The sequence below is a fragment of the Triticum urartu genome, chromosome 5 (genome assembly GCF_003073215.2).
Source record: "Triticum urartu cultivar G1812 chromosome 5, Tu2.1, whole genome shotgun sequence".
Lineage (NCBI taxonomy): Eukaryota > Viridiplantae > Streptophyta > Magnoliopsida > Poales > Poaceae > Triticum > Triticum urartu.
The window spans coordinates 576,134,428-576,160,441 of NC_053026.1; the positions used below are offsets into that span (position 1 = coordinate 576,134,428).

A 26,014-nucleotide genomic window follows, 5' to 3' on the forward strand; every position below is an offset into this window, starting at 1 on the left:
CCATAGGTTGCACACCTCCTCCTCGCTCAACCTCATTCTTTGAGCAATGATGGCTTCACCAAGTGGGTCGTCATCATCTTCATCATCCTCATCATCTTCATCATCTTCTGCTTTGTTGATATAAATCACGGCCAACTTGGGGTCTTTCTGCTCTGAAGGAGAAGCTGATCAACTCATCACCGGTGATACGCATGTGGGCGATGAAACGGGCCCATCCGGCTCCTCCCACATGCGTCATATTTCATCCTTTCTCGACCTCCATAGTGTAGGGCCCCCCAGGAGCCTCAAAGGTCACAGAGTCTCCGGTCAGCTTGTTGAATTCTGACCTCATATTGCATGAGACGATCTGTGTGCAAAAAGCAAAATGATATATACATGATGCATTAATGCCAATAACACTAAAAACAAAATAGTGGTTACTAGTTTCATATAATTTATTACCGTCGCATGAAGAAAACTCGAATGGTAGTAGATGCCGAACAGCGTGCCGGTTGCAAGGCTACTGGCGCACCTTGACTTGCACCGTCGACATGGTGGTGGTTGTGGTGGCGTCATTTCCCTAAAGCAATATGATTAGAGGATTAACGATCCAAAAATTAAACATAAAGTTTTCAATACACACATCAGGTTTTGAATAATATACACATCATAGAGAATACACATGAGGTTCACATGGCAAGCAAAATAACAACTAAATTGTAGTTCAGTTCAGACAATAACCTAATAGAGATCATGTAACCCAAACAGAGCCTAATATAGAATTCACAAGTGGGTGAAAATGTAGCCAACATTTTCTACTACAAAATATAAGCACCAGACTAAGAGGTAATACAAGGGAAGAACAATCGCACACACAGATAAAAGATAGCATCAACCTGTCCTAATTAACACAGCAAAGTCAGTTTTATCATTCAAGAAAACAGAGACATGAGACAGATCAGTTAGCATTTTTTTCGAAACGAGTGTTAGCATATATTCAAATGCACACCATAACAACTTGGCAATTTGAGCATCACCACATACAGACACTCTCTTCAACCTGAAAGAGCATCGAATCAAGCATTGATTTTTCCATGAAACCACATAACTGTGAGGGCTTCTTGGTCATATCTTTATATGCATCAACAAAGAAGCTACTGGATCAAATTCACACATAGGGTAGCTCATCACGAGGATACAAACATTTAGACCTTTAAGAAGAACTGGCACAATCAACATCATTCAGATGAAAGGAGGAGCATTCATGACATAACCTAGTGTCAGGAAAGAACCCCTCTCTAAACCCTAGAACACTAGGCACCGCCGCCGCCGCCACTCCTCCAGGGACAGCAGCCAAGAATTGAAACCCAAGTTTCAATTATATGTGCTAAACTGCTAATCAAGAATTGAAACCCAAATTTTGGTGAGCAACAAAAAGCATCTACTTGTCTCACCTAACCCCCCTCTCTCTACTCTCTCGCCAATCACGCGAGGAAACAAGCCTGGAACACGTCGCACCGAAGCGCGGAGTCACCGTGCAATCCCTCAATCCCTTTCCCCCACGCGAAATCCCAAAACATCACGAGCCGCCGCGGCGAATCGATTGGAGCCTAGCTAGTGGTGGCGCGCGCAGGGAGGAGGAGATCGAGGGGGACTTACGGGGCTGGAGCGTCGGAGGAGGCGAGAGACGACCGCGCGTGGTGGCGGCGCACGGCGTCGTCGATGGGGGTGAGGCGGCCGGGGAGGAACCCTAACCGCAGCGGCGTCATCGGGCGGAGGGGATCGATTGTGAGAGTGAGGGGGTGCGGGGGGCGCTCGGGCAGGTTTTCTTTTCCCCTAGTAGTAGCGCTAGGTAGAGGCCGGCGCTACTGCTAAGCCCACAAGCTGTAGCGCCCGTCCGAAACAAACGCTACAGGTAAGTGGGCTACCGTTTTTGCCCTGCGACCCATGTAACAGTAGCGCAGCCCAAGCTAACAAACACTGCTGTTATTTAATAGTAGTAGCGGGTTTTCTACCCAGCGCTACAGGTATTTACCAGTAGCGTGGGGGTCAAAAACAGGCGCTACTGGTAAACTTCTACCTATAAGCATTTTCCTAGTAGTGTAGCCGTCCGGAGCTCCCCGCTGCTGCGCTCACCATCGGGCACGGACCGAGCGGCGGCTCTCCCTCCTCTGATCGCGCCCCGAGCGGCGACTCCACCAACAAGGGCAAAGGTGTTGGGGATCGTAGCAGAAATTTAAAATTTTCTACGCATCACCAAGATCAATCTATGGAGTAATCTAGCAACGAGGGGAAGGGGAGTGCATCTACATACCCTTGTAGATTGCTAAGCGGAAGCGTTGCAAGAACGCGGATGAGGTAGTCGTACTTGTGGCGATTCAGATCGCGGTTGATTCCGATCTAAGCGTCGAACAACGGCGCCTCCGTGTTCAACACACGTGCAGCCCGGTGACGTCTCCCATGCCTTGATCCAGCAAGGAGAGAGCGAGAGGTTGGGGAAGACTCCGTCCAACAGCAGCACGACGGTGTGGTGGTGGTGGAGGAGCGTGGTACTCCTGCAGGGCTTCGCCAAGCACTACGAGAGACGAGGAGGGAGATAGGTAGGGTTGCGCCTTGGGAGAGAGAGACTCGTGTGTTGGGCAGCCCCAAAACCTCCACTATATATAGGGGGAGGGGAGGGGCTGCGCGCCCACCTAGGGTTCCCTACCTAGGGGTGGCGGCAGCCCCCAGATCCCATCTGGGTGGCGGCCAAGGGGGAGAGAGAGGGGGGCGCACCTAGGATGGGCCTTAGGGCCCATCTGCCCCTAGGGTTTGCCCCCTCTCCTCTTGAGGGCGCCTTGGGCCTTGGTGGGAGGCGCCCCAGCCCACCTAGGGGCTGGTCCCTTCCCATTCTTGGCCCACGCAAGCCTCCGGGGCTGGTGGAACCTCCCGGTGGACCCCTGGAATCCTTCCGGTGGTCCTGGTACATTACCGGTGATGCCCGGAACACTTCCGGTGGCCAAATCCACACTTCCTATATATCAATATTTACCTCCGGACCATTCCGGAACTCCTCGTGACGTCCGGGATCTCATCCGGGACTCTGAACAACATTCAGTAACCGCATACATACTTTCCCTATAACCCTAGCGTCATCGAACCTTAAGTGTGTAGACCCTACGGGTTTGGGAATCATGCAGACATGATTGAGACATCTCTCTGGTCAATAACCAACAGCGGGATCTGGATACCCATGTTGGCTCCCACATGTTCCACGATGATCTCATCGGATGAACCACGATGTCGAGGATTCAATCAATCCCGTATACAATTCCCTTTGTCTACTGGTATGATACTTGCCCGAGATTTGATCGTCGGTATCCCGATACCTTGTTCAATCTCATTACCGGCAAGTCTCTTTACTCGTTCTATAACACATCATCCCGTGATCAACTCCTTGGTCACATTGTGCACATTATGATGATGTCCTACCGAGTGGGCCCAGAGATACCTCTCCGTTACACGGAGTGACAAATCCCAGTCTCGATTCGTGCCAACCCAACAAACACTTTCGGAGATACCCGTAGTGCACCTTTATAGCCACCCAGTTACATTATGACGTTTGGTACACCCAAAGCATTCCTACGGTATCCGGGATTTGCACAATCTCATGGTCTAAGGAAATGGTACTTGACATTAGAAAAGCTTTAGCATACGAACTACACGATCTTGTGCTAGGCTTAGGATTGGGTCTTGTCCATCACATCATTCTCCTAATGATGTGATCCCGTTATCAATGACATCCAATGTCCGTGGTCAGGAAACCATAACCATCTATTGATCAACGAGCTAGTCAACTAGAGGCTTACTAGGGACATGGTGTTGTCTATGTATCCACACATGTATCTGAGTTTCCTATCAATACAATTCTAGCATGGATAATAAACGATTATCATGAACAAGGAAATATAATAATAACTAATTTACTATTGCCTCTAGGGCATATTTCCAACAAAAGGACCCGCTGCCTCTCCGACCAGCGAAAAGGGCCATGGCTTGCGCGGGCGTGGTCGCGGCCGTGGCCGTGGCCGTGGCCGCGGCGGCCCATCCCCCGGTAGCGCTCCTGGTGGGAGCGGCGCCGCTCCCTTGGGCCCTGGCTCGCCCGCTCCAACAGGCTTCTTTGCTCCTTATGGGGCCCTCATTCCTGGACTGTCTGCAGCGCGGGCTCCCTGGGCTGCGCCGAACGCCGCGGGCGTGCTCGACCCACGCCCTCCTGCACCTCATCAGGCCTACCCCGTGTTGTCGTCGTCCTCCAATGGGCCTACTTGGGAGCAGTATAACCAGCTATACGTTGCTCTCCAGGGCCTCTCCATGCAGCAGCAGCACGCCGGTGGCGCGCCGGACTGGTTCCTCGACACGGGCGCTACGTCGCACGTCGCTGGTAAGACGGACCTCCTCACCTCATATGGTTCTCCTTCATTGCGTCATTCCACTGGCATCTTAGTAGGCAACGGGTCTCGTCTTCCCATTACCGATGTAGGCTCCACTTCTGTGTCTAATTTTTCTCTCAATGACGTCCTCATATCCCCTACCATAATCAAAAACCTGATCTATGTACGTCGTTTTACACAAGATATTTTTTTCTATCACTTTTGACCCTTTCGGTTTTTCCGTGAAGGACCTAGCCACGGGGAAGCTCATCATGAGGTCCAATAGCCACGGGGATCTCTACCCCTTCTTCACCAACTCCGGCGTCCAGGCAGCACTCTCCGTCGTCATCGATGACATATGGCATCTTTGCTTAGGGCATGCTAGCAATAAATCAGTTTCCATTCTAGCACGTGATTTTCTTCCAACTTGTAATAAAGATAGGCCTAGCAACTCCGTCTGCTCATCTTCTCAACTAGGCAAGCAGCCACGGCTGCCTTTTTCCCTTTCCACTTCCAAAACAAGTGCACCTTTCCAATTAAAACATTGTGACTTATGGACCTCGCTGGTACCTAGTTTCTCTGGCTTTCAATATTATCTTGTGATTCTAGATGACTACTCACACTACTCGTGGACGTTCCCTTTGCGCAACAAAGCCGACACCGCTGACACCGTCTCACGTTTCTTTGCGTATGTTCTCACCCAATTTCACGTCACAATTCAATGTATGTAGTGCGACAACGGTGGTGAATTCCTCACCTCCTCCTTGCGTGACTTATTCTCTCGCCATGGTGCTTCCTTCCGCTTATCATGCCCACACACCTCGCCACAAAACGGCAAGGCCGAGCGCCTTATCCGTACCACCAACGACGTTCTCCGTGTGCTTCTCATCCACGCAAACCTTCCGCCCCCCTTTTGGGTCGAGGCACTCCACACCGCCACCTACATCCTCAACCGGCGCCCCTCCTCGGCCATCAACTTCGTGACGCCTCACTTTCGTCTCCTAGGTCAACACCCCACATACGACCACATGCGCGCCTTTGGGTGTCTCTGTTTCCCCAACACCATTGCCACTAGCCCACAAAAACTCGCCACTCGGTCGTCTCGCTGTGTTTTCCACGGATATCCTCTGGAGCACAAGGGCTACCGGTGCCTTGACCCATCTACTCGCAAAGTAATTATTTCCCGACACGCCACGTTCGACGAGAGCGTCTTCCCCTATTTTCCTGCCGATCACCCTCGCTCCACCCCTCTTCCCTCGACCATAGAAAATCCGGTTCACCAAATCTGCCCCAAACCCCGTACCTCGTACCTCCCATATTGGCCACCCACCTTGGGATCTGCGCCGACCCCTCCTCCAGCTACCAGCCCCACTCCACCAACGAGCGTCGTGGCCAATCCGCGTCTGCCCCGCTCCACCAACGAGCGCCCCGACCTATCCACCGCGCGCCCCCTCCCGAGCCATGCAGCCCGCGTGCCCCGCCAATCACCTCGCCCCGTGCACCCGCCTCCCCGTGCACGCCACACTCTCCCTGCACACCAGTTGATACGTCTCCAATGTATCTATAATTTTTTATTGTTCCATGCTATTATATTATGTGTTTTGGATGTTTATGGGATCTATTATACACTTTTATATTATTTTTGGGACTAATCTATTAACTGAAGGCCCAGCCCAAATTGTTATTTTCTTGCCTATTTCAGTGTTTTGAAGAAAAGGAATATCAAACGGAGTCCAAACGGAATGAAACCTTCAGGAGAGTTATTTTTGGAACGGAAGAAATCCAGGAGACTTGGAGTAGACGTCAGGGAAGCTTCGAGGTGGCCACGAGGCAGGGAGGCGCGCCTGCCCAACTGGGCGCGCCCCCACCCTCGTGGGCCCCTCATGGCTCCCCTGACCGACTTCTTTCTCCTATATATATCCATTTACCCTAAAAACATCTGAGGACAGAATAAATCGGGGGTTCCGCCGCCAGAAGCCTCTGTAGCCACCGAAATCCAATCTAGACCCGTTCCGGCACCCTGCCGGAGGGGGGAATCCCTCTCTGGTGGCTATCTTCATCATCCCGGCGCTCTCCATGACGAGGAGGGAGTAGTTCACCCTTGGGGCTGAGGGTATGTACCAGTAGCTATGTGTTTGATCTCTCTCTCTCTCTCATGTTCTTGAGGTGGCATGATCTTGATGTATCGCGAGCTTTGCTATTATAGCTGGATCTTATGATGTTTCTCCCCCTCTACTCTCTTGTGATGAATTGAGTTTTCCCTTTGAAGTTATCTTATCGGATTGAGTCTTTAAGGATTTGAGAACACTTGATGTATGTCTTGCATGTGCATATCTGTGGTGACAATGGGATATCACGTGATCCACTTGATGTACGTTTTTTGCGAGTTCTGTGACCTCGTGAACTTATGCATAGGGGTTGGCACACGTTTTCGTCTTGACTCTCCGGTAGAAACTTTGGGGCACTCTTTGAAGTTCTTTGTGTTGGTTGAATAGACGAATCTGAGATTGTGTGATGCATATCATATAATCATACCCATGGATACTTGAGGTGACATTGGAGTATCTAGGTGACATTAGGGTTTTGGTTGATTTGTGTCTTAAGGTGTTATTCTAGTACGAACTCTATGATAGATCGAACGGAAAGAATAGCATCATGTTATTTTACTACGGACTCTTGAATAGATCGATCAGAAAGGATAACTTTGAGGTGGTTTCGTACCCTACCATAATCTCTTCGTTTGTTCTCCGCTATTGGTGACTTTGGAGTGACTCTTTGTTGCATGTTGAGGGATAGTTATATGATCCAATTATGTTATTATTGTTGAGACAACTTGCACTAGTGAAAGTATGAACCCTAGGCCTTGTTTCAACGCATTGCAATACCGTTTACGCTCACTTTTACCATTAGTTACCTTGTTATTTTTATATTTTTAGATTACAAAAACCATTATCTACTATCCATATTGCACTTGTATCACCATCTCTTCGCCGAACTAGTGCACCTATACAATTTATTGGGTGTGTTGGGGACACAAGAGACTCTTTGTTATTTGGTTGCAGGGTTGTTTGAGAGAGACCATCTTCATCCTACGCCTCCCACGGATTGATAAACCTTAGGTCATCCACTTGAGGGAAATTTGCTTCTGTCCTACAAACCTCTGCACTTGGAGGCCCAACAATGTCTACAAGAAGAAGGTTGTGTAGTAGACATCAAGCTCTTTTCTGGCGCCATTGCCGGGGAGGTGAGTACTTGAAGGTATATCTTTAGATCTTGCAATTGAATCTTTTTGTTTCTTGTTTTAGCACTAGTTTAGTTTATAAAAGAAAACTACAAAAAAATGGAATTGAGTTTGCCTCATACGCTTCATCTTTTTAATATCTTTCGTGAGAATGATGGAAAGGAAAATTGTGCTCAAGTGCTAGAAGAAGAATGTATTAAAATGTTTGGCACTAAATATTTGAATGATGAGCATGATTGCAATGTTGTTAGTATGAATTCCTTGAATATCCATGATGCTAATGATATGCAAAGCCACAAGCTTGGGGATGCTATGTTTGATGAAGATGATATTTTTTGTCCCCCAAGTTTTGATGAGCAAATTTATTTTGATGATATAATGCCTGCTATTTATGATGATTATATTGATGAAAGTGAGTTTGGAGAGGTCATGACTTTATTTAGTAATGATTCCACTATCTTGGAAGAGGTTTCAATCGATTATGATGAGAACAAAGTTGCTATCTATGATGATTATTGTGATGATACTTATGCTATAAAAAGTACTGATGATTATATTTATAAAAATTGTCATGATTATGATTACCCTTTTTTATTAATATTACTCTTTTAATGTGGAAACAATTTATAGTATTCGAGTCTCTTATGATACTCCCACTATAATGAAAGAGAAGAATTTTGCTTATGCGGAGAGTAGTAAAATTTATATGCAAGTAGATCATGAAAAGAATGCTTTAGGTGCTGGTTATATTGTTGAATTCATTCATTATGCTACTGAAAATTATTATGAGGGGGGAATATATGCTTGTAGGAGTTGCAATAATATCAAGTTTCCTCTCTATGTGTTGAAAATCTTGAAGTTATGCTTGTTTTACCTTCTTATGCAAGTTGATTCTTGCTCCCACAAGTTGTTTGCTCACAAAATCCCTATGCATAGGAAGTGGGTTAGACTTAAATGTGATAGTCATATTCTTCATGATGCTCTCTTTATGTTTCAATTCTTATCTTTTATGTAAGCATCATTGAAATCATCATGCCTAGCTAGGGGCGTTAAACGATAGCGCTTGTTGGGAGGCAGCCCAATTTTATTTTTGTTCTTTGATTTTTGTTCCTGTTTAGTAATAAATAATTCATCTAGCCTCTGCTTATATGTGGTTTTATGTTTTTAATTAGTGTTTGTGCCAAGTAGAACCTTTGGGAAGACTTGGGGAAAGTCTTTCCGATCTTGCTGTAAAAAACAGAAACTTTAGCGCTCACGAGAATTGCTGCCATTTTTATTTGGAGAGTGATATTTAGTTAATTATTTTTGAAGATGATTAATATATAAATTCCTCACGTCCAGAAATTTATTTTAGAATTTTTGGGGTTCCATAAGTTTGCGTTAGCTACAGATTACTACAGACTGTTCTGTTTTTGACAGATTCTGTTTTTCGTGTGTTGTTTGCTTATTTTGATGAATCTATAGCTAGTAAAAGAGTTTATAAACCATAGAGAAGTTGGAATACAGTAGGTTTAACACAAATATAAATCAATAATGAGTTCATTACAGTACCTTGAAGTGGTGTTTTGTTTTCTTTCGCTAACGGAGCTCACGAGATTTTCTATTTAAGTTTTGTGTTGTGAAGTTTTCAAGTTTTGGGTAAAGATTTGATGGATTATGGAACAAGGAGTGGAAAGAGCCTAAGATTGGGGATGCCCATGGCACACCAATGTAAAATTCAAGGACACCAAAAATCCTAAGCTTGGGGATGCCCCGGAAGGCATCCCCTCTTTCGTCTTCGTCTATCGGTAACTTTACTTGGAGCTATATTTTTATTCACCACATGATATGTGTTTTGCTTGGAGTGTCTTGTATGATTTGAGTCTTTGCTTTTTAGTTTACCACAATCATCCTTGCTATACACACCTTTTGAGAGAGACTCACGTGATTTGAAATTTATTAGAATACTCTATGTGCTTCACTTATATCTTTTGAGCCATATAGTTTTTGCTCTAGTGCTTCACTTATACCTTTTAGAGCACGGCGGTGGTTTTATTTTATATAAATAATTGATCTCTCATGCTTCACTTATATTATTTTGAGAGTCCTTTATAACAACATGGAAATTTGCTTTTAGGAATAATATAAAAACTTCCATAGAAAGTGCATTGAATACTATGAGAAGTTTGATACTTGATAATTGTTTTGAGATATGGAGATGGTGATATTAGAGTCATGCTAGTTGAGTAGTTGTGAATTTGAGAAATACTTGTGTTGAAGTTTGTGATTCCCGTAGCATGCACGTATGGTGAACCGTTATGTGATGAAGTCGGAGCATGATTTATGTATTGATTGTCTTCCTTATGAGTGGCGGTCGGGGACGAGCGATGGTCTTTTCCTATCAATATATCCCCCTAGGAGCATGCACGTAGTACTTTGTTTCGATAACTAATAGATTTTTGCAATAAGTATGTGCGTTCTTTACGACTAATGTTGAGTCCATGGATTATACGCACTCTCACCCTTCCACCATTGCTAGCCTCTCTAGCACCACGCAACTTTCACCGGTACCATAAACCCACCATATACCTTCCTCAAAACAGCCACCATACCTACCTATTATGGCATTTACATAGCCATTCCGAGATATATTGCCATGCAACTTTCCACCGTTCCGTTTATTATGACACGCTCCATCATTGTCATATTGCTTTGCATGATCATGTAGTTGACATCGTATTTGTGGCAAAGCCACCGATCATAATTTTTTCATACATGTCACTCTTGATTCATTGCACATCCCGGTACACCGCCGGAGGCATTCATATAGAGTCATATTTTGTTCTAAGTATCGAGTTGTAATTCTTGAGTTGTAAGTAAATAAAGTGTGATGATCATCATTATTAGAGCATTGTCCCAAGTGAGGAAAGGATGATAGAGACTATGATTCCCCCACAAGTCGGGATGAGACTCCAGACGAAAAAAGGGAGAAAGGCCATAAAAAGGGAGAAGGCCCAAAAAAATGAGAGAAAAAGAGAGAAGGGGCAATGCTACTATCCTTTTACCACACTTGTACTTCAAAGTAGCACCATGATCTTCATGATAGAGAGTCTCCTATGTTGTCACTTTCATATACTAGTGGAAATCTTTCATTATAGAACTTGGCTTGTATATTCCAATGATGGGCTTTCTCAAAATTCCCTAGGTCTTCATGAGCAAGCGAGTTGGATGCACACTCACTAGTTTCTTTTGTTGAGATTTCATACACTTATAGCTCTAGTGCATCCGTTGCATGGCAATCCCTACTCACTCACATTGATATTATTGATGGGCATCTCCATAGCCCGTTGATATGCCTAGTTGATGTGAGACTATCTTCCTCCTTTTTGTCTTCTCCACAACCACCATTCTATTCCACCTATAGTGCTACATCCATGGCTGACGCTCATGTATTGCGTGAAGATTGAAAAGGTTTGAGAATATCAAAAGTATGAAAAAATTGCTTGGCTTGTCATCGGGGTTGTGCATGATTTAATATTTTGTGTGATGAAGATAGAGCATAGCCAGACTATATGATTTTGTAGGGATAACTTTCTTTGGCCATGTTATTTTGAGAAGACATGATTGCTTAGTTAGTATGCTTGAAGTATTACTATTTTTATGTCAACAATAAACTTTTATCTTGAATCTTATGGATCTGAATATTCTTGCCACAATAGAGAAGATTACATTGGTAAATATGTTAGGTAGCATTCCACATCAAAAAATTTGTTTTTATCATTTACCTACTCGAGGACGAGCAGGAATTAAGCTTGGGGATGCTTGATACGTCTCCAACGTATCTATAATTTTTGATTGTTCCATGCTATTATATTATCTGTTTTGGATGTTTATGGGCTCTATTATACACTTTTATATTATTTTTGGGACTAACCTATTAACCGGAGGCCCAGCCCAAATTGTTGTTTTCTTGCCTATTTCAATGTTTCGAAGAAAAGGAATATCAAACGGAGTCCAAACGGAATGAAACCTTCGGGAGAGTTATTTTTGGAACGGAAGCAATCCAGAAGACTTGGAGTAGATGTCAGGGAAGCTTCGAGGTGGCCACGAGGCAGGGAGGCGCGCCCCCCACCCTCATGGGCCCCTCGTGGCTCCCCTGACCGACTTCTTTCTCCTATATATATATATCCATTTACCCTAAAAACATCTGAGAACAGAATAGATCGGGAGTTCCGCCGCCAGAAGTCTCCATAGCCACCGAAAACCAATCTAGACCCGTTTCGGCACCCTCTCGGAGGGGGGAATCCCTCTCTGGTGGCTATCTTCATCATCCCGGCGCTCTCCATGACGAGGAGGGAGTAGTTCACCCTCGGGGCTGAGGGTATGTACCAGTAGCTATGTATTTGATCTCTCTCTCTCTCTCTCGTGTTCTTGAGGTGGCATGATCTTGATGTATCGCGAGCTTTGCTATTATAGTTGGATCTTATGATGTTTCTCCCCCTCTACTCTCTTGTGATGAATTGAATTTTCCCTTTGAAGTTATCTTATCGGATTGAGTCTTTAAGGATTTGAGAACACTTGATGTATGTCTTGCATGTTCTTATCTATGGTGACAATGGTGAAGGAAATATGCCCTAGAGGCAATAATAAAGTTATTATTTATTTCCTTATTTCATGATAAATGTTTATTATTCATGCTAGAATTGTATTAACTGGAAACATAATACATGTGTGAATACATAGACAAACATAGTGTCACTAGTATGCATCTACTTGACTAGCTCATTGATAAAAGATGGTTAGGTTTCCTAACCATAGACATGAGTTGTTATTTGATCAATGGGATCACATCATTAGGAGAATGATGTGATTGACTTGACCCATTCCATTAGCCTAGCACTTGATCATCTATTAACTGCTATTGCTTTCTTCATGACTTATACATGTTCTTATGACTATGAGATTATGCAACTCCCGAATACCGAAGGAACACTTTGTGTGCTACCAAACGTCACAACGTAATTGGGTGATTATAAAGGTGCTCTATAGGTGTCTCCGATGGTACTTGTTGAGTTGGCATAGATCAAGATTAGGATTTGTCACTCCGATTGTCGGAGAGGTATCTCTGGGCCCTCTCGGTAATACACATCACTATAAACCTTGCAAGCATGATAATTAATGAGTTAGTTACGGGATGATGTATTACGGAACGAGTAAAGAGACTTGCCGGTAACGATATTGAACTAGGTATTGGGATACCGATGATTGAATCTGGGGCAAGTAACATAGCGATGACAAAGAGAACAACGTATAGTGTTGTGCGGTTTGACCGATAAAGATCTTCGTAGAATATGTAGGAACCAATATGATCATCCAGGTTCCGCTATTGGTTATTGACCGGAGACGTGTCTCGATCATGTCTACATAGTTCTCGAACCCGTAGGGTCCGCGCGCTTAAAGTTCTGTGACGATCGGTTTTATGAGTTTATATGTTTTGATGAACCGAAGGTAGTTCGGACTCCCGGATTTGATCACGGACATGACGAGGAGTCTCGAAATGGTCGAGACATAAATATTGATATATTGGAAGCCTACATTTGGACATCGGAATAGTTCCGGGTGAAATCGGGATTTTACCGGAGTACCGGAGGGGTTGCCGGAACCCCCCGGGGGCTAATGGGCCTTGTTGGGCCATAAGGGAAAGAGAGAGGGGCCAGCCTAGGGCAGGCAATGCGCCCACTTCCCCCTGTCCGAATTGGACTAGGGAAGGGTGGCGGCGCCCCCCTTTCCTTCTCTTACTCTCCCTGCCTTTCCCCCTCCTAGTAGGAGTAGGAAAGGGAGGAATCCTACTCCTACTAGGAGGAGGATTCCTCCTCCTAAGCGTGCCAACAAGGGCCGGCCGGCCTTCCCCTTGCTCCTTTATATACAGGGGCAGGGGGCACCTCTAGACACACAAGTTGATCACAAAGATCTCTCCCAGCCGTGTGCGGTGCCCCCCGCCACCATTATCCACCTCGGTCATACTTTAGCGGTGTTTAGGCAAAGCCCTGCTGCGGTAACTTCATCAACATCGTCACTGATAACCCACAAGTATAGGGGATCGCAATAGTTTTCGATAAGTAAGAGTGTCAAACCCAACGAGGAGCTAAAGGCAGAACAAATATTCCCTCAAGTTCTATCGACCACCGATACAACTCTACGCACGCTTGATGTTCGCTTTACCTAGAACAAGTATGAAACTAGAAGTACTTTGTAGGTGTTCTTGGATAGGTTTGCAAGATAATAAAGAGCATGTAAATAAAAATTAGGTGCTGTTTAGATAAATACACAACTAAGTTAGGTTTAGTAGAGAGTTTGTTGTTACAAGAAAGTTATTTGTCCCTAGGCAATCGATAACTAGACCGGTAATCATTATTACAATTTTATTTGAGGGAGAGGCATAAGCTAACATACTTTCTCTACTTGGATCATATGCACTTATGATTGGAACTCTAGCAAGCATCCGCAACTACTAAAGATCATTAAGGTAAAACCCAACCATAGCATTAAAGCATCAAGTCCTCTTTATCCCATACGCAAACAACCTACTTACTCGGGTCTGTGCTTCTGTTCACTCACACCACCCACCATAAGCAAATCATAAACATATTGCAACACCTTACAGGGGGGATCCCTCACGCTTGCGCGACACGGAGAGCACCATAGGACAGCACCAATAATAAAACATGCAACTCAAACCAATCTTGATCATCAAATAACCGTTAGGACAAAACAGATCTACTCAAACATCATAGGATAGCCATACATCATAGGGAAATAATATATAGCATTGAGCACCATGTTTAAGTAGAGATTACAGCGGGTAAGAGAGAGGTTACACCGCTGCATAGAGGGGGAAGAGTTGGTGATGATGGTGATGAAGTTGTTGGTGAAGATCGCGGTGATGATGATGGCCCCCGGTGGCACTCCGGCGCCACCGGAAGCAAGGGGGAGAGGGCCCCCCTTCTTCTTCTTCTTCTTCTTCCTTGACCTCCTCCCTAGATGGGAGAAGGGTTTCCCCTCTGGTCCTTGGCCTCCATGGCGTGGGAGGGGCGAGAGCCCCTCCGAGATTGGATATGTCTCTCTGTTTCTGCGTTCTCCCCTGGCTCTGTTTCACCGTTTCGTGTATATATGGAGATCCGTAACTCCGATTGGCCTGAAACCTTTGCCGTGATTTTTTTTCTCCGAAAATTAGCTTTCTTGCGGCAAAAAGAGCGTCAACCGCCTTACGGGTGGCTCACGAGGGTAGGGGGTGCGCCCCCCTGCCTCGTGACCACCTCGGGCACCGTCTCGCGTGGATTTTTCTTCCGGAATTTTCTAAATATTCCAAAAAGTATCTCCGTCCGTTTTTATCCTGTTTGGACTCCGTTTGATATGGATATTCTGCGAAACCAAAAACATGTAACAGACAGGAACTGACACTGGGCATTGGATCAATATGTTAGTCCCAAAAATAGTATAAAAAGTTGCCAAAAGTATATGAAAGTTGAATAATATTGGCATAGAACAATCAAAAATTATAGATGTTCCAGGAGTTGAAGTTAATATTTCAAGCAAATGCTCGGATTGAGAGATATGAAGTCTCTAATAAGTTCTATAGCTGCAAGATGGAGGATAATAGTTATGTCAGTGAGCATATACTCAAAATGTCTGGGTATCATAATCACTTGACTCAACTGGGAGTTAATCTTCCAGTTGATAGTGTCATTGACACAGTTCTTCAATCACTGCCACCAAGCTACAAAAGCTTCGTGATGAACTATAATATGCAAGGTATGAATAAGACAATTCCCGAGCTCTTTGCAATGCTAAAGGATGCGTAGGTAGAAATCAAGAAGGAGCATCAAGTGTTGATGGTCAATAAAACCACCAGTTTCCAGAAAAAGGGAAAAGGGAAGAAGAAGGGGAACTTCAAGAAGAACGGCAAACAAGTTGCTTCTCAGGAGAAGAAACCCAAGTCTGGACCTAAGCCTGAGACTGAGTGCTTCTACTACAAACAGACTGGTCACTGAAAGCGGAACTGCCCCAAGTATTTGGCGGATAAGAAGGATGGCAAGGTGAACAAAGGTATATGCGATATACATGTTACTGATGTGTACCTTACCAAAGCTCGCAGTAGCACCTGGGTATTTGATATTGGTTCTGTTGCTAATATTTGCAACTCGAAACAGGGACTACGGATTAAGCGAAGACTGGCTAAGGACGAGGTGACGATGCGCGTGGGAAATGGTTTCAAAGTCGATGTGATTGCCGTCGGCACGCTACCTCTACATCTACCTTAGGGATTAGAGACCTAAATAATTGTTATTTGGTGCCAGCATTAAGCATGAACATTATTCATGGATCTTGTTTGATGTGAGACGGTTATTCATTTAAATCTGAGAATAATGGTTGTTCTATTTATATGAGTAATATCTTTTATGGTCATGCACCCTTAAAGAGTGGTCTATTCTTGCGGAATCTCGATAGTAGTTGTACACATATTCATAATGTTGAAGCCAAAAGATGCAGAGTTGATAATGATAGTGCAACTTATTTGTGGCACTACCGTTTTGGTCATATTGGTATAAAGCGCATGAAAAAACTCCATACTGATGGACTTTTGGAATCACTTGATTATGAATCACTTGGCTTGCGAACCATGCCTTATGGGCAAGATGACTAAAACACCATTCTCCGGAACTATGGAGCGAGCAACAGATTTGTTGGAAATCATACATACTGATGTATGTGGTCTGATGAATATTGAGTCTCGCGGCGGGTATCGTTATTTTCTCACCTTCATAGATGATTTAAGCAGATATGGGTATATCTACTTAATGAAACATAAATCTGAAACATTTGAAAAGTTCAAAGAATTTCAGAGTGAAGTGGAAAATCATCGTAATAAGAAAATAAAGTTTCTACGATCTGATCGTGGAGGAGAATATTTGAGTTACGAGTTTGGCATACATTTGAAACAATGCGGAATTGTTTCGCACCTCACGCCACCCGGAACACCACAGCGTAATGGTATGTCCAAACGTCGTAATCGTACTTTACTAGATATGGTGCGATCTATGATGTCTCTTACTGATTTACCGCTATCATTTTGGGGTTATGCTTTAGAGACGGCTGCATTCACGTTAAATAGGGCACCATCAAAATCCGTTGAGACACCGCCTTATGAACTATGGTTTAGTAAGAAACCAAAGTTGTCGTTTCTTAAAGTTTGGGGTTGCGATGCTTATGTGAAAAAGCTTCAGCCTGATAAGTTCGAACCCAAATCAGAGAAATGTGTCTTCATAGGATACCCAAAGGAAACTATTGGGTACACCTTCTATCACAGATCTGAAGGCAAAATATTCGTCGCTAAGAATGGATCCTTTCTAGAGAAGGAGTTTCTCTCGAAAGAAGTGAGTGGGAGGAAATTAGAACTTGATGAGGTAACTGTACCTGCTCCCTTATTGGAAAATAGTTCATCACAGAAACCGGTTTTTGTGACATCTACACCAATTAGTGAGGAAGCTAATGATGGTGATCATGAAACTTCAGATCAAGTTACTACCGAACCTCGTAGGTCAACCAGAGCAAGATCCACACCAGAGTGGTACGGTAATCCAGTTCTGGAGGTCATGTTACTTGACCATGACGAACCTACGAACTATGAGGAAGCGATGGTGAGCCCAGATTTCGCAAAATGGCATGAAGCCATGAAATCTGAGATGGGATCCGTGTATGAGAACAAAGTGTGGACTTTGGTTGACTTGCCCGATGATCGACAAGCCATTGATAACAAATGGATCTTCAAGAAGAAGACATATGCTGACGGTAATGTTACTGTCTACAAAGCTCGACTTGTTGCAAAAGGTTTTCAACAAGTTCAAGGAGTTGACTACGATGAGACCTTCTCACCTGTAGCGATGCTTAAGTCTGTCTGAATCATGTTAGCTATTGCCGCATTTTATGATTATGAAATTTGGCAAATGGATGTAAAGACTGCATTCCTGAATGGATTTCTGGAAGAAGAGTTGTATATGATGCAACCTGGAGGTTTTATCGATCCAAAGGGAGCTAACAAAGTGTGCAATCTCCAGCGATCCATTTATGGACTGGTGCAAGCCTCTCGGAGTTGGAATAAACATTTTGATAGTGTGATCAAAGCATATGATTTTATATAGACTTTTGGAGAAGCCTGTATTTACAAGAAAGTGAGTGGGAGCTCTGTAGCATTTCTAATATTATATGTGGATGACATATTGTTGATTGGAAATGATATAGAATTTCTGGATAGCATAAAAGGATACTTGAATAAGAGTTTTTCAATGAAAGACCTCGGTGAAGCTGCTTATATATTGGGCATCAAGATCTATAGAGATAGATCAAGACGCTTAATTGGACTTTCACAAAGCACATACCATGATAAAGTTTTGAAGAAGTTCAAAATGGATCAAGCTAAGAAAGGGTTCTTACCTGTATTACAAGGTGTGAAGTTGAGTAAGACTCAATGCCCGACCACTGTAGAAGATAGAGAGAAAATGAAAAGTGTTCCCTATGCTTCAGCCATAGGCTCTATCATGTATGCAATGCCGTGTACCAGACCTGATGTGTGCCTTGCTATTAGCCTAGCAGGGAGGTACCAAAGTAATCCAGGAGTGGATCACTTGACAGTGGTCAAGAACACCCTGAAGTACCTGAAAAGGACCAAGGATATGTTTCTCGTTTATGGAGGTGAAAAAGAGCTCATCGTAAATGGTTACGTGGATGCAAGCTTTGACACTGATCTGGACGATTCTAAATCGCAAACCGGATACGTGTTTATATTAAACGGTGGAGCTGTCAGTGGGAGCAGTTTCAAACAGAGCGTCGTGGCGGGATCTACATGTGAAGCGGAGTACATTAGTGCTTCAGAAGCAGCGAATGAAGGAGTCTGGATGAAGGAGTTCATATCCGATCTAGGTGTCATACCTAGTGCATCGGGTCCAATGAAAATCTTTTGTGACAATACTGGTGCAATTGCCTTGGCAAAGGAATCCAGATTTCACAAGAGAACCAAGCACATCAAGAGACACTTCAACTCCATCCGGGATCAAGTCCAGGTGGGATACATAGAGATTTGCAAGATACATATGGATCTGAATGTTGCAGACCCGCTGACTGAGCCTCTTCCACGAGCAAAACATGATCAGCACCAAGGCTCCATGGTTGTTAGAATCATTACTGTGTAATCTAGATTATTGACTCTAGTGCAAGTGGGAGACTGAAGGAAATATGCCCTAGAGGCAATAATAAAGTTATTATTTATTTCCTTATATCATGATAAATGTTTATTATTCATGCTAGAATTGTATTAACCGGAAACATAATACATGTGTGAACACATAGACAAACATAGTGTCACTAGTATGCCTCTACTTGACTAGCTCGTTGATCAAAGATGGTTATGTTTCCTAACCATAGACATGAGTTGTCATTTGATTAACGGGATCACATCATTAGGAGAATGATGTGATTGACTTGACCCATTTCGTTAGCTTAGCACTTGATCGTTTAGTTTGTTGCTATTGCTTTCTTCATGACTTATACATGTTCCTATGACTATGAGATTATGCAACTCCCGTTTACCGGAGGAACACTTTGTGTGCTACCAAACGTCACAATGTAACTGGGTGATTATAAAGGTGCTCTACAGGTGTCTCCGAAGGTACTTGTTGGGTTGGTGTATTTCGAGATTAGGATTTGTCACTCCGATTGTCGGAGAGGTATCTCTGGGCCCTCTCGGTAATGCACATCACATAAGCCTTGCAAGCATTGCCACTAATAAGTTAGTTGCAGGATGATGTATTACGGAACGAGTAAAGAGACTTGCCGGTAACGAGATTGAACTAGGTATTGAGATATCGATGAACAAATCTCGGGCAAGTAACATACCGATGACAAAGGGAACAACGTATGTTGTTATGCGGTCTGACCGATAAAAGATCTTCGTAGAATATGTAGGAACCAATATGAGCATCCAGGTTCCGCTATTGGTTATTGACCGGAGACGTGTCTCGGTCATGTCTACATTGTTCTCGAACCCGTAGGGTCCGCACGCTTAACGTTACGATGACAGTTTCATTATGAGTTTATATATTTTGATGTACCGAAGGTTGTTCGGAGTCCCGGATGTGATCACGAACATAACGAGGAGTCACGAAATGTTTGAGACATAAATGTTGATATATTGGATGACTATATTCGGACACAGGAATGGTTCCGGGAGTTATCGGATATAAAACGGAGTACCGGGGGTTACTGGAACCCACCCCCCGGGGGGGTTAATGGGCCTCATGGGCCCAAAGTGGAGCAGAGGAGGGGCGGCCAGGGTAGGCTGCACGCCCCCTCCCCTCTAGTCCGAATTGGACAAGGAGGGAGGGGCGGCGCCCCCCCTTTCATTTCTCTCCTCTCTCCCTTCCTTCCCCCTCTCCTAGTTGGACAAGGAAAGGAGGGAGTCCTACTCCCGGTAGGAGTAGGACTCCTCCCTGGCGCGCCTCCTCCTGGTCGGCCGCCCCTCCCCCTTGCTCCTTTATATACGAGGGCAAGGGGGCACCTCTACACACAACAATTGATCCTTGAGATCTATTAGCCATGTGCGGTGCCCTCCTCCACCATAATCCTCGATAATATTGTAGCGGTGCTTAGGAGAAGCCCTGCGACGGTAGAACATCAAGATCGTCACCACGTCGTCGTGCTGACGGAACTCTTCCCCGACATTCTACTGGATCGGAGTCCGGGGATCGTCATCGAGCTGAACGTGTGCTAGAACTCGGAGGTGCCGTAGTTTCGGTGCTTGATCGGTCGAGCCGTGAAGACATACGACTACATCAACCGCGTTGTGCTAACGCTTCCGCTTCCGGTCTACGAGGGTACGTAGACAACACTCTCCCCTCTCGTTGCTATGCATCACCATGATCTTGCGTGTGCGTAGGAAATTTTTTTGAAATTACTACGTTCCCCAACACCGGAGGGGTTACCGGAACCCCCCGGGGGCTAATGGGCCTTGTTGGGCCATAAGGGAAAGACAGAGAGGCCGGCCTAGGGCAGGCAGCGCGCCCCCTTCCCTCTGTCCGAATTGGACTAGGAGAAGGGGGCGGCGCCCCCCTTTCCTTCTCTTACTCTCCCTGCCTTTCCCCCTCCTAGTAGGAGTAGGAAAGGGAGGAATACTACTCCTACTAGGAGGAGGATTCCTCCTCCTAAGCGCGCCAACAAGGGCCGGCTGGCCTTCCCCTTGCTCCTTTATATACAGGGGCAGGGGGCACCTCTAAACACACAAGTTGATCACAAAGATCTCTCCCAGCCGTGTGCGGTGCCCCCCTCCACCATAATCCACCTCGATCATACTGTAGTGGTGTTTAGGCAAAGCCCTGCTGCGGTAACTTCATCAACATCGTCACCACGCCGTCGTGCTGACGAAACTCTTCCCCGAGCTCTACTGGATCGTGAGTTCATGGGATGCCACCGAGCTGAACGTGTGCTGAACGCGGAGGTGCCATACGTTCGGTACTGAGGATCGGTCGACCGTGAAGACGTACGACTACATCAACCGCGTTGTCATAACGCTTCCACTTAACAGTCTACGAGGGTACATGGACAACACTCTTCCCTCTCGTTGCTATGCATCACCATGATCCTGTGTGTGCGTAGGAGAATTTTGAAATTACTACGTTCCCCAACAAATGGGATATCACGTGATCCACTTGATGTATGTTTTGGTGATCAACTTGCGAGTTCCGTGACCTCGTGAACTTATGCATAGGGGTTGGCACACGTTTTCGTCTTGACTCTCCGGTAGAAACTTTGGGGCACTCTTTGAAGTTCTTTGTGTTGGTTGAATAGACGAATCTGAGATTGTGTGATGCATATCGTATAATCATACCCACGGATACTTGAGGTGACATTAGGGTTTTGGTTGATTTGTGTCTTAAGGTGTTATTCTAGTACGAACTCTATGATAGATCGAACGAAAGAATAGCTTCATGTTATTTTACTATGGACTCTTGAATAGATCGATCAGAAAGGATAAGTTTGAGGTGGTTTTGTACCCTACCATAATATCTTCGTTTGTTCTCCGCTATTAGTGACTTTGGAGTGACTCTTTGTTGCATGTTGAGGGATAGTTATATGATCCAATTATGTTATTATTGTTGAGAGAACTTGCACTAGTGAAAGTATGAACCCTAGGCCTTGTTTCAACGCATTGCAATACCGCTTACGCTCACTTTTACCATTAGTTACCTTGGTGTTTTTATATTTTCATATTACAAAAACCATTATCTACTATCCATATTGCACTTGTATCACCATCTCTTCGCCGAACTAGTGCACCTATACAATTTACCATTGTATCGGGTGTGTTGGGGACACAAGAGACTCTTTGTTATTTGGTTGCAGGGTTGTTTGAGAGAGACCATCTTCATCCTACGCCTCCCATGGATTGATAAACCTTAGGTCATCCACTTGAGGGAAATTTGCTACTGTCCTAGAAACATCTGCACTTGGAGGCCTAACAACGTCTACAAGAAGAAGGTTGTGTAGTAGACATCACCAGCTGATCCACCAACCCCCGCCTCGGACAGCTCCCATGCAGCCCGTCCATGTGCGCCATCTGTCCCGCCCCTACCACCACGGGCCATCCCGGTTGCACCACCCACAAACCTCCATAGCATGTGCACACGAGCAAAATCTCGCTTTGCCCAGCCCAAACCACTCCACACCACGACCCCGACCATCAGCCCCATTCCTTCTTCCTATCGTGCTGCCCTTCGAGACCCCAATTGGTATGCTGCGATTCTAGAGGAATATAACGCACTGATGAAGAATAATACGTGGTGTTTAGTGTCTCGTCCTGCAGGTGCCAATGTCGTTACAGGCAAGTGGATTTTCCGGCACAAGTTTCATCCGGATGGCACGCTCGCGCGTTACAAGGCACGGTGGGTGCTTCGCGGTTTCACGTAGCATGCCGGCATCGACTACACCGAGACGTTCAGCCCCGTGGTCAAACCGGCCACCATTCGGACTGTCCTGAGCATCGCCGCCGGCTAGTCGTGGCCCATACATCAGCTGGACATCAAGAACGCCTTCCTCCGCGGCCACATCGCGGAGACAGTCTACAGTCACTAACCGCCCGGCTTCGTCGACACCAGCTCACCATCGCACGTTTACCGACTGAACCGTTCTCTTAACGGTCTCAAGCAGGCGCCTCGGGTGTGGTTCACCAGGTTCACGTCCTATCTGCGGATGCTTGGCTTCGTCACGTCGCGATCGGACTCCTCGCTCTTCGTCCTCCGACGAGGTGATCACCTCGCCTACCTGCTCCTCTATGTCGACTACATCATCCTCATCGCCAGCTCGGGCGCGGTGCTCGACTCCGTCATCCAGGCTCTCCACCGCGAGTTCGCCATGACCGACCTCAGCACGCTCCACCACTTCCTCGGCATCAACGTCACCACCACCGCACGTGGCCTGTTTCTTTCCCAGGGACAGTACGCCCTGGAGATCCTCGACCGTGCTGGCATGCTTAACTGCAAGCCCATCTCCACTCCGGTCGACACGCTGGCCAAGCTCTCTACCGACACCGGGCCGCTCTTCCACGACCCGTCGCTCTACCGCAGCTTGGTCGGGGCTCTGCAGTACATCACGTTGACACGCCCTGACCTCTCCTATGTCGTCCAGCAGTGTTGCATGTTCATGCATGCACCCCGCGATTACCACTTCCAGCTCGTGAAGCGCATCCTGCGCTATCTCCGTGGCACGACTCACCTTGGGCTTCGGATTCATCGTGATGCCGGCACTGAGCTTGTGGCTTACTCCGACGCCGACTGGGTCGGCTGCCCCGACACGCGCCAGTCCACCTCGGGCTACTGCGTCTTCCTCGGCTCCAACCTCCTCACATGGTCGTCTAAACGGCAGAGCACCGTTTCTCGTTCGAGCGCCGAGGTGGAGTACAGGGCGGTTGCCAACGCCGTCGCCGAGTCGGTGTGGCTCCGACAGCTCCTCGGCGAGCTTCACCGGCTTCCGTCGCGTGCCACGGTCGTCTACTGCGACAACATCAGTGCGGTATATATGTCGAGCAACCCGGTGCAGCACCAACTCACGAAGCACATCGAGATCGACCTTCACTTCGTGCGCGAGCGTGTGGCACTAGGTGAGATCCGTGTTCTCCATGTGCCCACGAGCTCGCAGTTCGCCGACATCTTCACCAAGGGGCTTCCAACGGGGGGTCTTCCTCGACTTCCGGTCCAGTCTCAACGTTGACGCATCCAACGTTTCGACTGGGGGGGGGGGGGGGGGGGGGGGGGGGTTGGAACGTGCCCACGTCCCGCTACTCAGGTGGCTAACCATGCAGCCGCGTCGTCCGCGTCCTCAACGGCTGCATGCACTTCATGCTTATCGTCTCCTGCATGTTAGCGTTGTACTCTCCCACGTTCTCACTGCTCTCTCTCTCTCTCTCATGTAAACTGGCGCTGCTAGGAAACATGTATATAATCCAAGAACAAATCGCTGGAAGAAGCCATTGGCAGGACAACAAGCTCTAAATGTTTCTTTTTCAGAAAATGATCACTCAGCTTCATGTGGTGCCATTGTCCGGGTCACAAAGGAATTTTCATTGGTGCTTCTACAGCTAAACTGGAGCATGTCGCGATTGTAGTATCGGCTAAAGCAGCAGCAGCTCTTCCGTAGGGTTTAAAACTTTCTCTTAGCTTTGGGTGCAATTCATTTCGTGTGCAAATGGATAATCTGGTGGTTGTAGAAGCCTGAATTTAAACACCAGACACTCAATGGTGGTAGCTCCTATCCTCTATAACACTAAGCTCCCTAATTTTAAAGAGCCAACATTCAATTGAAGTCCACAATTAGAATTAGGCAACCTGATTTTGACCGGGTCAACAAATTTCTCAAAGCCCTACCATTCAATTCTTTTATACTATACATTATGATTTCTAATTTTTAAGGTCTCACAATTAATTGAAGTAATCAATTCAGAATTGAGTTATCCGATTTTGACCGTTTCAACAATTTCTCAAGCTCTCACATTCATTTTTTTTTTGAATTTCATCGTGTTTCCAAATTTTGAGCCTCTTTCATTTAATTGAGGTATTCAAGTTTGATTTGGTCTACGATTTTGACTGGGCCAATGATTTTTAAATCAATTAACAACAACCGACCTATAAAAGCATATCAATCCCGTGCATCCTCCCACCACCTAGAAAAAAGAAACGCCACTATGTGATATTGTAGCATATATGGTACATGCAACTACCTACACGAAAATTCCCTACATAAATATAGGTTGTTAACGGATAACACAGAATCACACGGCAAAAGGCCCACCAAATCACTACATTATAAATAAAAATAAAACGCACTTTATCATCTCCCCCACCCGCCAAACCAAATATTCCATCAGTTATAAAATATAAAGGGGTATTTGTTTTTTTTTGGAAAGTTCAATTTCTTTACAAATTTCAGAGCAAAAATATCGACATCCACAATATTAAACAAAAAAAGTATGGAAATTCATTTCGTGATTAATCTAAAAATACCGATATGATATTATGGATTTTGATAAATTTCTCTACAAATTTGATCAAACTTAAAAGGTCAGACTTTTCAAAAATAATAATACTCCCTCCGTTTCTAAATATTTATCTTTTTAGAGATTTCAAATGAACTACCACATGCGGATGTATATACCATATTTTAGAGTGTAGATTCACTTATTTTGCTCCGTATGTAGTCATTTGTTGAAATTTCTGGAAAAACAAATATTTAGGAATGGAGGGAGTACACCTTATATTCTAAAGCAGAGTGATTTCTTTTTTTTAGAAAACCAACAGCAAGAATGGCGCAGCAAAGCGCACACAACCCTTCTAGTACTTGATGAATGTCGCAATATGTTGAACGATTTTGAAAATGTTTTAATTGAGCATTGTAATAGGGAGTAAAAAAATGGTATGGGCTAGCTCAGCAGGGGCGAGTTAATCCTCCGCCAGTGTGTCGGACTCTCCCCCTCGCTTTGTTTCTACTCCCTCCATTTCTAAATATTTGTTTTTTTGAGATTTCAAATGGACTATCACATACGGATGTATATAGACATATTTTAGAGTGTAAATTCACTCATTTTGCTTCGTATGTAGTTACTTATTGAATCTCTAGAAAGACAAATATTTTGGAACAGAGGGAATAGTTTACTAGCTGACTATGTAAGCGTTATTTTAACTTAATAAAACTAGTCATAAAGGCCTTTCCGTCAAAAAAAGTGTGCCTTCGCCCGCAACAAGTCATAGTAGGCCAGCCTAGTTCTTGCTCGCGTATCTTGCCTCCGTTTGTTCGCATTTTTCCCTTT

General features: G+C 45.2%; 1 protein-coding gene across 1 annotated transcript; it reads left to right on the forward strand.

Moving 5' to 3' along the window:
• Positions 1–1,701: 1,701 nt before the first annotated feature.
• On the forward strand, positions 1,702–4,674 carry LOC125507427 (collagen alpha-2(I) chain-like). The gene is made up of 3 exons (XM_048672005.1): positions 1,702–1,767; positions 3,958–4,399; positions 4,637–4,674. Exons 1-3 carry the CDS (start codon positions 1,702–1,704, stop codon positions 4,672–4,674), a joined length of 546 nt encoding a protein of 181 aa, XP_048527962.1.
• Positions 4,675–26,014: the final 21,340 nt, after the last annotated feature.

What these genes read in the sequence shown, in the direction of transcription:
- LOC125507427 (XM_048672005.1), top strand. Translation starts at nt 1,702, where the DNA reads ATGGGGGTGAGGCGGCCGGGGAGGAACCCTAACCGCAGCGGCGTCATC. An exon ending in TCGGGCGGAGGGGATCGATT is followed by an intron (nt 1,768 to 3,957) that starts GTGAGAGTGAGG and finishes TATTGCCTCTAG; the next exon opens with GGCATATTTCCAACAAAAGG. An exon ending in CGCTACGTCGCACGTCGCTG is followed by an intron (nt 4,400 to 4,636) that starts GTAAGACGGACC and finishes TTTTCCGTGAAG; the next exon opens with GACCTAGCCACGGGGAAGCT.